At 42.6% G+C, this 15,008-nt stretch overlaps 1 protein-coding gene across 1 annotated transcript; it reads left to right on the forward strand.

The window, feature by feature from the left end:
• The first annotated feature begins 1,250 nt into the window (after positions 1-1,250).
• On the forward strand, positions 1,251-14,719 carry LOC130832054 (glutathione S-transferase A2). Its single transcript, XM_057700611.1, has 7 exons — positions 1,251-1,383; positions 6,099-6,212; positions 8,119-8,170; positions 9,163-9,295; positions 11,175-11,316; positions 13,351-13,482; positions 14,344-14,719. Exons 2-7 carry the CDS (start codon positions 6,126-6,128, stop codon positions 14,467-14,469), a joined length of 672 nt encoding a protein of 223 aa, XP_057556594.1. The 5' UTR covers positions 1,251-1,383; positions 6,099-6,125; the 3' UTR covers positions 14,470-14,719.
• The last annotated feature ends 289 nt before the right edge of the window (positions 14,720-15,008 follow it).

Raw genomic sequence — 15,008 nt, forward strand, 5'->3', positions numbered from 1 at the left:
TACTGCAGAGGCCCATGTGTCCTGCAGTGACCCCAGCTCCCTGGTATCCCCACAGGAGAGTTTATCATCTGCCCTAGTCCTTGCATCCAGTTCATGAAACACTTACAGTAAGTTTTTCAAAAAACATATGTCAACATACAGATGGCCAAAAGGCACATGAAAAGATGCTCAGTATTGCTAACTATTAGAGAAATGAAAATCAGAACTGCAATGAGGTATCAACTCCCTCCAGTGAATGGCCATCATTAAAAAATCTACAAAAAATAAATGCTGGAGAGCATGTAGAGAATAATGAACCCTCCTACACACTTAGTGGGAATATAAGTTGGTGCAGCCACTATGGAGAACAGCATGGAGGTTCCTTAAAAAACTGGACATAGAGTTACCATATGATCCTGCAATCCCACTCCTGGGTATATATCCAGAGAAAACTCTACTTCAAAAAGATACATGCTGTGTTCATGGCAGCAGCAATTTCAATAGCTAAGACATGGAAGCAACCTGAATGTCCATCGACAGATGAATGGATAAAGAGATGTGGTACATATACACAACGGACTATTACTCAGGCATAAAAAAGAACGAAATAATACCATTTGTAGCAACAGGGGTGGACCTAGAGATTATCATATAAAGTGAAGTAAGTCAGGCAGAGAAAGACAAATAGCATATCATAAGATATCACTTATATGTGGAATAAAAAAATGATACAAATGAAGTTATTTACAAAACAGAAATAGACCCACAGACCTAGAAAAAAAAAAACTTATGGTTAGCAAAGGGGAAATGTAGGGGAGGGATAAATTCGGAGTTTGGGAGTAACGTACACACTATGTATAAAATACAGAACCAACAAGGGTATACTGTATAGCACAGGGAACTCGTCACAATCTTTGGTAGTAACCTATAAGGGAAAAGAATCTGAGAAAGAATATATATATGTGTATATACATGTGTGTATGTATAACTGAATCACTTTGCTGTACACCTGAAACCAATACAACATTGTAAATTAACTATACTTCAATTTGTTTTAAATGGTTAACAAAATGAAGAAAAGAAAGCGCCATACTTCAATACTTCACCTGCTTGCAGATATGGTCCAATTAGTGTGAAATTTTGTATTTAATCTTTAACTGCCATCCTTGAAAAGAACATATTAACCAGCTATAGCATCATGAGGGGATGACTCATCACGTTTTCTTTTTTGATCTAGCGTGAAACCCTGGCCCTGAACGCTATGGGGAGGGCTTCTCCCTAACTGGACTCTCCCCTTCAGAGAGGAGGAGTTAGTCCTCCTCTATAAACTGTGACAACAGCTCAAAAATGCATGTGGACTTGGCATTGAGGTGCTGAGCCAAGTGGGAGACAAACTTGCATAAGGTAAGTACTGATTTTATACATCTGTGTAATGTGCCCATAGCACAAGGAAAACTCTGTTTTGTACCCACATAGTGCATTCTTGCTGTGCTTAAGGGACAATTCAAGTTGTTTAATTGTTGTTGGATACATCATTATAGAAATATAAAAACGAAGAATTTAGCATGGGAATTTAGATCTGAGAAAAATTAATTATATGAAGAGAAAAAAGAATGCTAGCATTTTAGACACTGATAGCATTTTATTTAAATGATAGGAATTTAGCATTTAGAGAATATGACCAGTGCGAGAGAGAGTGTAGGTGTTTATGCTGAAGTAACTTGCTCTGTAGATGTAGTCAAAACACAACAGGTACAAGCTGTGATGCTGTAATACTATGCAGGCTGTGAAATATCAAAATTAAGATTCATTATAATAGGAATGTCTGAATGTCAACAGAAACTCAGTCTGTGCTGTGATTAGCCAGCTGGCAAATCCCCTTCTCTCTCTGGTGTTCAAGCAACTCATGGCAAACCTCCAAAGGAAGGTTTGATGGGGAAACTAGATAATACAGGAGCAAGGATTTAGCTTTCAAAAGTACAGAAATTCACCTGGCTAGAAGGTCCAAGTCGTTCACATCGGAATGTAGCAGTGAACAATGCACTGTTATAAATATTAATGTGTGGGGGGGAAACAAAGGCCTTAGACAGGAGAGGTTCAGTGAGTTCCCTGAAAGTCATAGAGCTGCCCAGGGCAGGATGACGTCACGGAAAAACTGCAGTACCTAAGACTGAAAAGAGAAGATATCGAGATGGCAATGAGGAGAAGCACTTTGAAAGATGCTACGAAAGCAATATTTGGACAGGGATGAGGTTTGATCCCATGACAGGATGGGTAGAGTCATTAACTTGGAGGCTGAGATGCCGTGGAGGTGGGCCACCTGGGCAGGTAGACAGCAATCTCTGCTCTCTCAGCCTGCAGCTGCTCCCCTTGTTCTGACTTGCTTGGCTGAGAGAATCATGATTCTTGGCTTGGAACCAATTAAAGTGAAGTCACTGCTGGGCCCTTTGTGTACTGTCAGTTGTCTGCAAACCTGTTTTTCTGACTAGCTGTAAACCCCTTCAGGGCAGGGACCACATCAGGCTCCTATCATGTTTCCCACCAGCCATCATTTTTTAGCACAGGAAACTGCTCAGTGAGTGTTAGTTGCGGAAGTTTGAAGCAAACTTGTTAAGAGAAGGAAATACGTTTACACACCAACCAGAAACAAGATGTTAAAGAAAGATCAGTGAAGTGTCTGCATTTCCAGGGAAAGAAGGAGGTTGAAGAGAAGGGATCTTTTCCATCGAGTATTGACGGTGAGACCCTGAGCTCCTGCTATAAAAAGCAGTGGGTCTCCCATTGCCATGGCTGGAATCCATGCAAAGGGGCTGGGGGACCAGAAGATTCCTGAGTGTTCAAATCAGGGAGTGAGTGGGGGCAGGGCCAAGCTTCGGAGGAAAGGCAGGTGGGGTGCAAGGTTCTGGGCGGAACCAGGGGCCACATGCAAAAGGCTGTGTTCAGTGCTGTGCCAGACCTCACTAAACCTTTGCCAAAAACTTCCTGCAATCCAGGTTAACTAATCAATGAGCATCACTAATCTTTCACACAAAGCAAATAAAAAGAGAGCTGGTATACGACTTAGTTGAAAAAAAGTCTGGATATGTATAAAATCTGATTCCTACTAGAACTACGGGTCAAGAGGTAGATGGACAGTCAGATAGATAGATAGACAGACAGACAGATACAGGCAGGAGAAAGAATATGCACTGGTTACCCAGTGTGCTCAGAAACTTGCCCATCTCCCGGGAACTGGGAGCAGGAGGGAAATTGGATTTTCTAGTCCGTATTATGAATTTTTTATACCTTATCTAGTTTAATTTTCTCAACCATCCTCTCTAACAAATATAACTATATTTCTCAACCATCCTCACTAATAGATATAGCTATATTTTGAAAGAGAACATTGAGGTCCAGAGATTAAACAACCCCCTGGGTTTATGTACCGTGTAAAGAAAGGAGTCAGGCTTTATCTCTAAGCCTCTCTTCTCTCTGCTAAGAAACGCCGTTGTTAGGAACTGCACACCCCCCAACCCCCACCTCCCGACCCTGCCCCAGAGACTCAGCTCCTTTAGTTCACACTGGAATTATCCCAGGATACATTCCTTTCAGGGAATATAAACCTACTTCCTTACAAAGGTCAAATATAGTTATACTAGTGCTCAATTTACTCACAGTGAGATTTTAGGATGTCAGAGTAAAACAAGGCATGCTTGTATCCTTTTTTCCTCGTATCAAGCCCCTAAGAATCAGCTAACGAAAAAGGACTCATGAATTTGATGTTTCCTTCTCTCCTTCCCATCTGTTAGTTGGTTAATGGATTCTGAATGGGGAACAAATTAATAAACAAGGGTCACAGAGGGCAGCAGAGAGAGTGCCTAAGAATTACTTGGTTGGGTGGGGGGAGCCCCAGACCAGAAGTCGTAAGATGCCTTCAAAGGACCTCAACACTCACAAAACGAGTGAGCTAGGAAAGTGGCTTTATCTCTTTGAATTTCAGTTTCCTCCTCTTGACAGTAGGATATTAGAACCTGTTTCCCAGAGCTGTCCTGAGGGTGGACACACTTGCCAGACATCCAGTGTGAATCAGGAACACGCACGTGTGACTGATGGCAAATCACAAAATCTCTCTAGTTCCTCACTTTCTGGGGACCAGGAAGTTTATATCACCTTTGCCGCAGCCTTAACCAGGTCTTTGGAAACTTCTTATTCGAAAGGTGAAGAAAGTTGCTTATAAGGAACATAACGATAAAATATTATGAAAAATGCATTTCCTTTTGTCATGTGATCTTCGGTCACTGGATAAGGGAGCTTAGTGTGAGCAGGACCCGTGACCACTAGTTCACAGCAATGCCCTTCACAGGATTCTGCTGAATCACAGCACCTCTGTTTCCCATGATAAGAAAGTACAATATACACAAACTCCAATTACAAGACAGATGAGTTCAGTGTATTTCCAAAGGATTCTTTACTTTCTAGAGGTTAGACTATTGAGTCTTGCATTAAAAATGTGGATATTGAAAACATTTTGATATCTAAAATTCAAGTCATACATATTTTTCTGGGAGAAGTATATTTTCAGGTAAAGAGAAGTATATTTTTGTTCCAAACTCCACAACAACAAAATTTTGCAAGAGAATCAGTGTTTTCTAAACAGAGCATAGAGTTTAGATAGAAAAATGCAACTGCTTCTCCCTAAAAGAGAGAAGCTTTGGGATTCCTGCTTTTAATGAGTCCTGTGTGTTTCCTATTCACAAGCATGATCGAACTAGTTCTGTCCATTGTTGAAGCCTTGAGTTTCATTCCCTGGTTCCAGGCTACGTCCACTCCTCACGCAGGCTGTTGTAGACCAAGGGCTTTCACACTGCACTGACCCAACGAGACCCAAGTATCTCTCACCATTACAATGACCAAATGAGTATGCACACATGCTTTCTTTTGCCCATACACGTGACAAAACTAAAAATTCATGGAATGATGCTTTCCTCTGCCACATACAAGGCACTCTGATGTTTTCTATTTTCTTCTACTTTATTTTAAAAATTGGTGGGTTTCACAATCCACTGAAAGATTGTCATGCATAGCTTGAAAAACTCTAACATGGAAAAATAAAGCCTAGACTTGGGTTCATTTAAAAGTGGATTTGAATCCCAGGTCTGCCACCTACTTTGGACAAGTTACCCTAGAAACCTCTGTATCCCCAACTGTAAAATAAGAGCAATGACAAAGTTCACTGCAGTTGATTTTTGTAGGGTTAAATGAAGATAAATTTGTGAGAATGCCCAGAATATGACAGACATTGAACAAATGTCAGTTCCATCTGACTGTAAAGTTAAAGCAGCAACATCCCTTTTTCTAGATATAAGATGTACCCAGAGAGGTAGAATGTAGAGGTCCAAAAGAAAGGGGGAAAAAAAGGAAGGAATTAGCATCCTGTGTTTGTAGAAAGAATTGGGAACTTTTGAGCAACAGTTAAACAAATCTGAGCCCTAATTTCAGCTTTTGAACAAATGCAGCATAACAGCCAAGGCGCTAAATACAGTCTCTGCTGCCTCTTCCTTCTCACTGTCAGTGAAGCCCTCTGGCTCCAAGGCCCCTCCCTCCCAGGCTCCCAGGGCCTGCATCTGTGTGAGTTTCAGCCCTGCCCTCTTTGTAATCCTGGGCATGGAATTTCCATGAATGTCATTTAAGCTCTGAGTGTCCCATTTCAGCAACTGAAAAATGGAGATAATAAATATTTCATGCGACTGACTGTTGTGAGGACTAAAGATATAATGCATCCAAGGTGTTAGTGTTGGGTCAGGCCCATTAGATTTTCAGTAAATACTAGTTCTCTAGTCCCTCCCCTCCCGAATACCCACCCATGCATCCTTACCACAGACTCACCTCTTAGGCTGCCAAGACAATCAGATTTTACCCGGTGGAGACTGGAGAATGGTTTGGTGCAATTTCTGACAGTTAGCTATTGGGGGTTGGGAATGTGGGCCAAGGAAGACATTCCAGGGACTCTTCCAACTCTGCCCCGAGCGAGGCAGATACTTCAGCATTGTTGGTGCTGTTCAGCCATATATCATACAGTGCAGTTTGCTTCTGTGGTTCTATGCTTTGTTCATTCATTCACTCATTCATTCTCTCCTTAGGTTTAGAGAAGCCAGGAGACTGCCATCATGGCGGGGAAGCCCACTCTTCACTACTTCAATGGACGGGGCAGGATGGAGTGCATCCGGTGGCTCCTGGCTGCAGCTGGAGTAGAGGTAGGTCCTGAGCTCATTTAATATTGTTTACATTAATTATTATTGGAGTATGGTTGCTTTACAATGTTGTGTTAGCCTCCACTGCACAACAAAATGAATCAGGCATACACATGCACTGAGTTCATTTCATATTAAGTTGAATCTAAATTGACTATATCAAAGCACTTTTCTCACATAAGCCAGGAGACTTTTCTTACTACATGACCTGTTAAGAGTTTTGCATTAAAACAAATTTGTCAGTTATTAAGAGATAAACAGATTTGTCCTAATATGTTATTAAAATGTCTTCTTATTAAAGAGAATAAACAATTAAAATAAATTTAAGAAATTAACCACATTACATGGGCCTAATTTGGATTTTGATTTTTTAAATTGTAAAATATTATTTATGACAGTTATATAACAATTAGAAACATGAACATTGATATTGATATTTAAAAATATAAATACTAGGAAATAAATGTAATTAAAGTTAAAACATAATCCAGAAATACATTGAGGGGCAGGTGGTAACACACGGCCTGTAGATTTAATGCACTCACTCAACAGTGAATTGGTTGGGCACCTTGAAGTGCCAGGTTCCCTGCCAGGTCCTGGAGATACAGGGATGAACAAGGCAAACACAGTCCTTTCCCTCAGGCAGCTTGCAATTTATTGAGGATGCAGACAAGTAAGTGGATGATTAAAAGAGGGGGGGAGCACCTAGGAGGACATAAGCATTTTACAGGGTTAAAATGCCATATTCCCAGCAGCAGACTTGTAGGTTTCTGTGGAACTCTTCTGAGTGCTGCCCTCTAGAGGTGTCACTGAGAAAACCACTTCTCAGCCCAGGTCAGAGGGACCAGCAACTCTGTGAGGGTTTCCTGGGGAGGGAGTCACAGACAGACTCCAGAGATCGGGTCCCCCAGGGGAGAGCAAGCAGTAAAGGAGGGTCTCAGGTGAGGTGTTTTCCTGCAAAGGGAACCTCTGGTGTGCTCCCTGGGCCTCCTAACAGCGTGTTTACCTAAGTCCCTGTGTTCGGAGCCCCTGGGCAGGATGAGTTCAGCACAGGAGGGTGAAGCAGGGGGAGATGCTGAGAGCATCCCAGGCCTCCTCTTGTGCAGCCCAGCATGACTGGGGAGGGTGTGGGGCAAGTCTTACCAGAGGTTCTTGGTCAGAACTTCTGGGTTCTCTGGGCTCAGAGGCTGATCGTCACAATCTCACCAATCCTTGTCAGCCTTACAAGCAACATCACACCAGCAAGTCCCATCCTACCTCGGCCACCCTTCCACAGTGACCACCCACCAACCCCATGTTGTCTTGAACTGGGTATTGCCCACACACCTCACTGTCTGTATAATCTGACCCTATGAGACCACGTAGATCTATAACAAACTGTCCAGCAAGTTAGAAACTCCCAATTGCCAAACTTTTCACCATCAAGCCCCCTCTTAAAAATATAAAATTGAATGGAGGGAGGAAATATATGGCAGAGGCCCCTGGTGGCAGCATCTTGGGGGTCACTGGCCTCATGAGTACCACATGCTGTGGGATACCCAATACCCTATCCTAACCTCACAGGGAGAGGAAGGCTTTCCAGAGATATAAAAATTCCATAACTAGAACTTCCCAGCATTCCCTCCAGGGATATTCCCCTCCCAAATCATTACCTAATCACTGACAGAGGTGGAGACTCGGTGGAGGTGAATTGAACTTGCATAATGAGCCATTACGTGCTGCAACCCATGCTTTCATCTCAGTGGCTCTAATCTAAACTTCCAAATGGCCATGATCACTGTCCTCTGTGTACCCTGCCAAACTCGGAAATCTTCCCTTCTCCATAGTCTGCACCACACAGGGGTCATTTGAGTGCAGTTATGCTGTGGGATGAAATAACAAGAACTCATTGACTGTTTCTGCTTTCCAGTTTGAAGAGATACTTATGAAAACTCCAGAAGACTTGGATAAGTTAAGAAATGGTAAGCCCAAGAAATTAAATTCCTCTGATGGGAGAATCTAGTAGAAGTCATAAGTTGAGGTTTGAACCCCAGCAATGCCATGTGTGTGCATGTAGGAGCGAGGTCAGTGGAGAGAGAGAAATATGGTTAAAGGTAAGGGGTGGGGCTCCTTGAGCAGGTGTTGCAGCTCACTCAGGACTAGGAAGGGCTGCGACTCTGAGTATTTGCTAAAGGAACCAGCAAATACTGGTGCCCTGTGAACGCCCTGTCTGTGCTCTCCCTGCCTTTCTGTACCGTGAGTGACCGTATGAGTTCAGGATGCTACACAGCCCTCCCACCCAAGGACAGGGAAACACATGCATTAGAGAGAAGAGGGGAGACACAGACCCAGCAGTTGCTGTGAGTCCTTTTCTCTGGAGGGTTTGACAAGGTAACATCCTAGCAATATTGCAGACTCAAATAACCAGGTGGTGTTGAATTAGTTGGAAGTCTAGGTGAACGTGTGAGGAGGGAGATAAAGTGCAGGGGCCAGCAGCAGTGGAGCTGGGAAAACAGGCCTCCCCCGTACACTGTCCAGTGGTGGGATTTGAAGACCATGCAAAACACCCTTTGTAGGAGTCTCTCTTAGAGTTGGCCTTAATGCCATGAACCTCAGGAAAGTTACTTTGAGAATTTCCCGTTTGACTTGGCAACTGGCTGGTGGAACTTCCCCTTTATTCTTCCTAAAAATCCATGAGACAAATGAAACAAAATTAAGAGACATAGCATGATCTACATGGGAAATAAAAAGTTAAGTGAAATACTAGATTGAAAAGTAAAAGGCAAATTGGATAAGGAAAAGGATTACAGGAAGCTAAAAGCAAAATGCTCTATCCATTGAAATTTTACCAGGTAATAATTTTTGTTTCCTTTTATGTCTTCAGTCATTCCAACAAAAATTTTGATTCGTAAAATGTTTCAGTTTACCTAAATAGTATGATTCATCCAACATTTCACTCCTCTTCTTTCAAAAGATGGGAGTTTGCTGTTCCAGCAAGTGCCAATGGTTGAAATCGATGGGATGAAGCTGGTGCAGACCAGAGCCATTCTCAACTACATTGCCAGCAAATACAACCTCTATGGGAAAGACATGAAGGAGAGAGCCCTGTACGGTACTTTTTCTGTTCTTTCATCAGGGTTAATAGGAACAATCTAGGTCCTTCCCTGGGTGAGCAGGATGTACTCACAGGGAACATGCCCTTAGTGGGTATAACTGAGGTCCAGTACTGCAGAGACCTGTGAGAATGAGGGAACAGTAAACCTGGAGTGGAATCAAGAGCTTATGTAAGAGGATGTGGTCCATGGATATAGCACAGTGATGGCGGTTTCCAGACACTGATGAACTATGGAGCCAGGAGGATGGTAGAACCATGACTCCAGGGGCTCAGGCTGGATACCCACCAACAGTTAGAGACAAGGGACAAAACATCTGGGTGTCTAGAGGATAAAGCCTTGGAAGAGAAGGGTCTAGAGGAGTTGATTCTTAAGTTCCAGAAATTATAAGAGTGATAGCCAGAAACCTAATTTATCAGCCCTTTATACAGGATGACCTCTTGACAAGGGTTTGCAGAGATTGAGCCCAAGATTCTAGACTTATCTGGAACATTTTAATATCAGTCTGTAGCAGCCAGATTTATTCAATGCAACCATATTTGGGGGGTGGGGAGTCTCCTCTGTGTTGTGATGGGACCACATGATTGAATCATGGAATGTGGCAGTTACTCAAAAAGTTAAACATAGAGTCACCATACAACTCAGCAATCCACTACTAGAAAGATACTCGAGAATTAAAAATACAACCACACTAAAACTTGTACACAAAAGTTCATAGCACTTTTGTTCATAACATTCAAAAAGTGGAAACGACACAAATGTCCATTAACTGGTGAATGGATGAACAAAGGCCAGCACATCCGTACAATGGAATATTATTTGGCCATGAAAAAGAATAAACTCTTGATCCGTGCCACAATGTGGATGAATCTTGAAAATATTCTCTTACAGAAAGAAATGAGAAAACATTCTCTTACAGAAAGAAATGAGACGCAAATGATGCATGTTGTAAGATTCCATTTGTCTAGCACATGCAGAATATTCCTGTCCATAAAACCAAAGTAGTTTAGTGATTGACAGAAGCGGGAGGGAGGAAAGAATGTTCAATTTGGGTAATGATTTCTTGAGGTAGTGATGAAAATATTTTGGAATTAGAGTATGATGATGGTACAGAATTCTGTGACTTTACAAAAAAAAAATCACACAATTTTACAGTTGGAAAGGATAACATTCTGGTATGTGAATTCTATTTCAATAAAACTGTATTTTAAAACACTCTTGAAGGAAACCATGTTAGGAAGAAAAAAAAAACAAAAGCAAAATTACCTGGAATGTGCTCTGTAGGAATTGTATGAAGAATTGCAGTATTTCAGGGGAATTTTGGGTGGAGTCTTGAAAAATGCAAACAAGGCCAGAGTTGGGCAACAGTATGTGGAGAGGGTTGTGGAACCATGTTCTATGGGAAATAACTGGAGGAAGTGCTGGTATTGGGCATCTAAATGGGCCTGGTGTTGTAACAGGATGGGACAGGGAGAGGGATGTGACTGGGACGACTGAGCCAGGACTCTCTCTGGATGTGATTGAGGTGGTACTAATTCATCACACTGTGCACAGAACACAACACAGCAGAGACGGCAAACCCTAGGTGTTACCTGCAGTGACTCCACCTGTTTCCCTCATGCCTGTGACTCTGGACGGGGCACTGATGTGCTCTGTCCCTATACTTGGTCATGTGTGTGACAAAAATATTAGACATATGTCTACTCGATGGCTCGTTCTAGAATGAAATGTTGAAGTTAATAAAAATCATAGCTGTATGACTGGCATAAAAAAATGCACCTAATGGAGGAGAATTACTTTGCCACCTCCTGGTGACCCATTCTCAGCTGTAAAATCTAACACAATTTGATGACTTGGTCATTTTGTCTTTCAGGATTGATATGTATTCAGAAGGTGTGGCAGATTTGGGTGAAATGATCATGCTTTTGCCACTATGCCCACCTGATCAAAAAGATGCCAAGATAGCTGAGATCAAAGAGAAGACAACAAACCGTTATCTTCCTGTGTTTGAAAAAGTGAGTGGACTGTTCAGCAGTTTTGGCACCGAGATCAGAGGACCAAGAAAAATAGTGCCTGGCATAGCTAGGACATCAACCTTCACTTCTGTGGGACTTTCTCAATACTAATGTAGCCCCCTGACTCTCAGGGCATTTTATAAAAATCGAGCATGAGGAAGAACTCTACCAGTTTTACCCAAGTTATAATTTTTCAGCAAAATTTTGATTTACTGAGACCCAGTCTGGAATTCTCTACTCAATGGAATTTCATGGTTGTGCTTAGAGCTTGGGCTGTGGAAGCTCTGAGAACCACACTGGAGCCTGGAGTAGATGGATCCTGCAGAACACAGTACAGGGCTTTGATCCAAGTGGAGCACGATGCCAGCAATACGTCAGAAAATATTCTGGTACCATACATAGGGAGACATGAGAGCTGCTGCCCTTCAGGAGAATGTGGTAGTGTTTTGGGGATGGATGAGGTATATCTAAATAGAGATGGAGGCAGTGAGGTGTAGAGGAAGAGACAGAGGAAAAGTTGTTCAGGAAAAAATAATCTAGAAATTTGGGGACATGGCTCTCAGACTTTTGAAGAAAGTCATGTAAAACCAAGAAAATAATATTCCATCATAATACCTAGTATATATCTTAGTTAATATTTCTCTTTGAAGGTAAGAGGAGACTATTTCAAGATCAAAACTACCTGAAATCATGCTAAAGAAAAATCATGAACTGGGGGGAAAAATGATTGCAAGAGATACAGGTGGCAAACATAAAAATAAAAAACTTAACACCAATACCCTTATTTTTATGAAATTTAAATCGTTCTTTCATTAATTTAACAAGTATTGATTCATTCCTCATGTGTCAGGCCCTATTCAAGGGGTGAAAAATTTAATAGTAATCAGAAAATACATTCTTCTGGCCTTATGGTGCTCTAACCTAGGCATATTCACATGGTGGAAACCTCTGTAGTCATTGCAGTTTAAGTACATCTCTACTTTGAAATCAAAGACCTTCATGATAGCATAAATGAAAAATGCATGTTACAAAATAACATTGGATGTTTTATTATATTCTTTAATTTTTAGCCACACTTCTACGTACATAGTCTCGTAGGGTATTTGCCAAAATGTTATTATCTTTACTTGGCGGTGATATGTGTGTTTTTGCATCTATAATTTCCATATTGTTGTAATATTTTAAATAGGCATCACATATTGTTTCCAATATTTTATTATGGAAAATTCAACATATAGAAATGTTGAAAGAGATGTACAATCAACTCACATATACCCACCACGTAGATTCAAAAATCAGTATTTTATTATTATGTTTGCTTCATCATATATCTCCCCATCCTTTTCTCCTCTAATCAAGCATATTATCTTTTGGTGTATTTTCAAAGTAAGTTGCAGACATTAAGTGCAATCACCCCAGACAATACAGTGTGCATATTATAACATATTCCACAACGCTACTGACAGACACAGGTAGAACAGAAGTCAGAGACCACGTTGTCAGAGAGATGGGAATTCAGATTGACCCAGGTTTATTTAGGTCCTAGAGAGAGAGAGACCAGGAAATGAGCAGAACAGAGAAGAGGAGAGAAGAAATACAGACTGCAATAATTTGCTTAGGGTTGTAGAAGGCTGCCATGAAGATGGAATCACTGCCCAAGGTGGGATAGGAAAGAGAGAGATGGCTGAAGGGCCACATCGTGAAGTTCAGGGCTGCACACTTTAGGGTGTGGGGCCAACAGAAACATGGTACAGATGGTGCTAAGCCCTTGGCCCCCTGGAAGAAGCATCTAAGGCAGCCACAGCCAGGTGGGAACAGGACAAGGAAATGGTGGTCAGACTTCCACTAAGCATCAGGAGGGAACAGCAGGGACCCACCTGGCCCGTCTCACTGAGTTGGGGGGAGCAGAAGGTCTGAAGGTTCCTGCCCGCTCAGTGTGGGGCGGAGGGGGATGTGGGGCTGGGGAGACAGAGGAGGAGCAGGTGCCCAGCCTGCCTGGGCCTGTGTTCCTGATCTGACCCCTCCATTCACCAGGTGTTGAAGGGCCACGGACAAGACTACCTTGTGGGCAACAAGCTGAGCAAGGCTGACATCCACCTGGTGGAACTTCTCTACTATGTGGAAGAGCTGGACCCCAGCCTTTTGGCCAACTTCCCTCTGCTGAAGGTGAGCTCTCCCACTGCCTTCGGGGGCCACCCACACCTCCCACCTCGGAATCTGCTCTCTGGACCCTGGGACTGTCATGCGAGCGAGGGTCCCCCACACTGTCCAGGCCTCACTGCCCCCAGGTCTCCACACATCACTCCAAGGCCCTGGTCTGGGGCATGGGAAGAATCTGGTCACGCCAAGGACAGTGGAGGTGGACGCTGCCCCAAACAGAATGACCTGCCTTCTATAAGGAGGGAGACCCAGGACTGGGCATCTCCCAACTGCTGTTCCATTTCAGTCTCTGTCCTCATTTCCTCTTTGCCTCCCTCTGTCCCAGCTGTGTCCTCCTCTTTCTCTACCTGAGTCTGTCTGAGTGCATCTCCCACCATCTCATTTCCTCCCCTCAGCTCCTGTTCCTTCTCTCACATGTTGGTTTCTCTCTGCCCGACTCTCCCTCTCTGAGGGCAGATTGGTTCTGACTGGCCTCATCGTTTACCTTTCATGTTTTCTGTCTTCAGCTCTAGCGCAATTCCCTATATCTTCCTGCCTTGATATCTTGGAGCCTTTATATGTGTTGTGATGTGAGACACATTACTCTTCCTCATACTGCATGAGAAGGTGAATCTGCAGAATTTACATGTAGGAAGAAGATTGGGAAGACTTGAGATGAGTGAAGTTTTAAACGAAGACATCTCTGGGGAAAATGCTGTTATGCTGCTATATTCCTGTCTCACTGGGTGTCTGTGTCCAGCCTCATCCTGGTGCTGATGGAGGGGCCTCAGCTGGCCCTTGTCTAGGAGGGTCTTGGGGTCCCTGACTTGTGCTCGTGATGGGGCTGGTCTTTGTCTTCACTCTGAGCTGTGCTCTTGTGCATTGCAGGCCCTGAAAACCAGAGTCAGCAATCTCCCTGCCGTGAAGAAGTTTCTGCAGCCTGGCAGCCAGAGGAAGCCTCCCATGGATGAGAAAAGTTTGGAAGAGGCAAAGAAGATTTTCAGGATTAAATAAAGCAGTCATGGCTGCCCAGGAAATGCGAGACCAATCTCCTGATGTTTTCCCACAGTGAAGTGCTTTACCTAAATGTAGATTCTGGCTACTGTGAGGCTAATAACTTTTCCAAAGTATAAGGATTGATTTAATTGGTATGCAGATTTAATTGCATAACACTCTATCTTATTTTGCTCACATATGAAATCATGATCTCCTCCTGGAATGTGCTTCGGGCTTAAACATAAATAAAGGGAGCAAATGTATCATAGACTCTCTGATCCGTTTAAAAGATTGTCATATACCAGCTGTCATTGTCAAAAAAGGGTTAAGTAGAAATTTTCATCTGACATTCTTGGTGACACAAAAATACTCCTTTCTTTTTGCATTTTGCTGCCTCTCTGACCCACAACCTCAAAACTTTTCTTCTCTTTTTTTTCAGAGAACGTTTTTCCTTGAGATAATCAAAGTTTTTTCCTCTTCAGTTATGGAACTAATACTTATTTTATATCTAATACAGAACATTCAGGGTTCCAGGAGCTTGGTAACTAAGGATTAAC

This window comes from Hippopotamus amphibius, chromosome 11 (assembly GCF_030028045.1).
Source record: "Hippopotamus amphibius kiboko isolate mHipAmp2 chromosome 11, mHipAmp2.hap2, whole genome shotgun sequence".
Lineage (NCBI taxonomy): Eukaryota > Metazoa > Chordata > Mammalia > Artiodactyla > Hippopotamidae > Hippopotamus > Hippopotamus amphibius.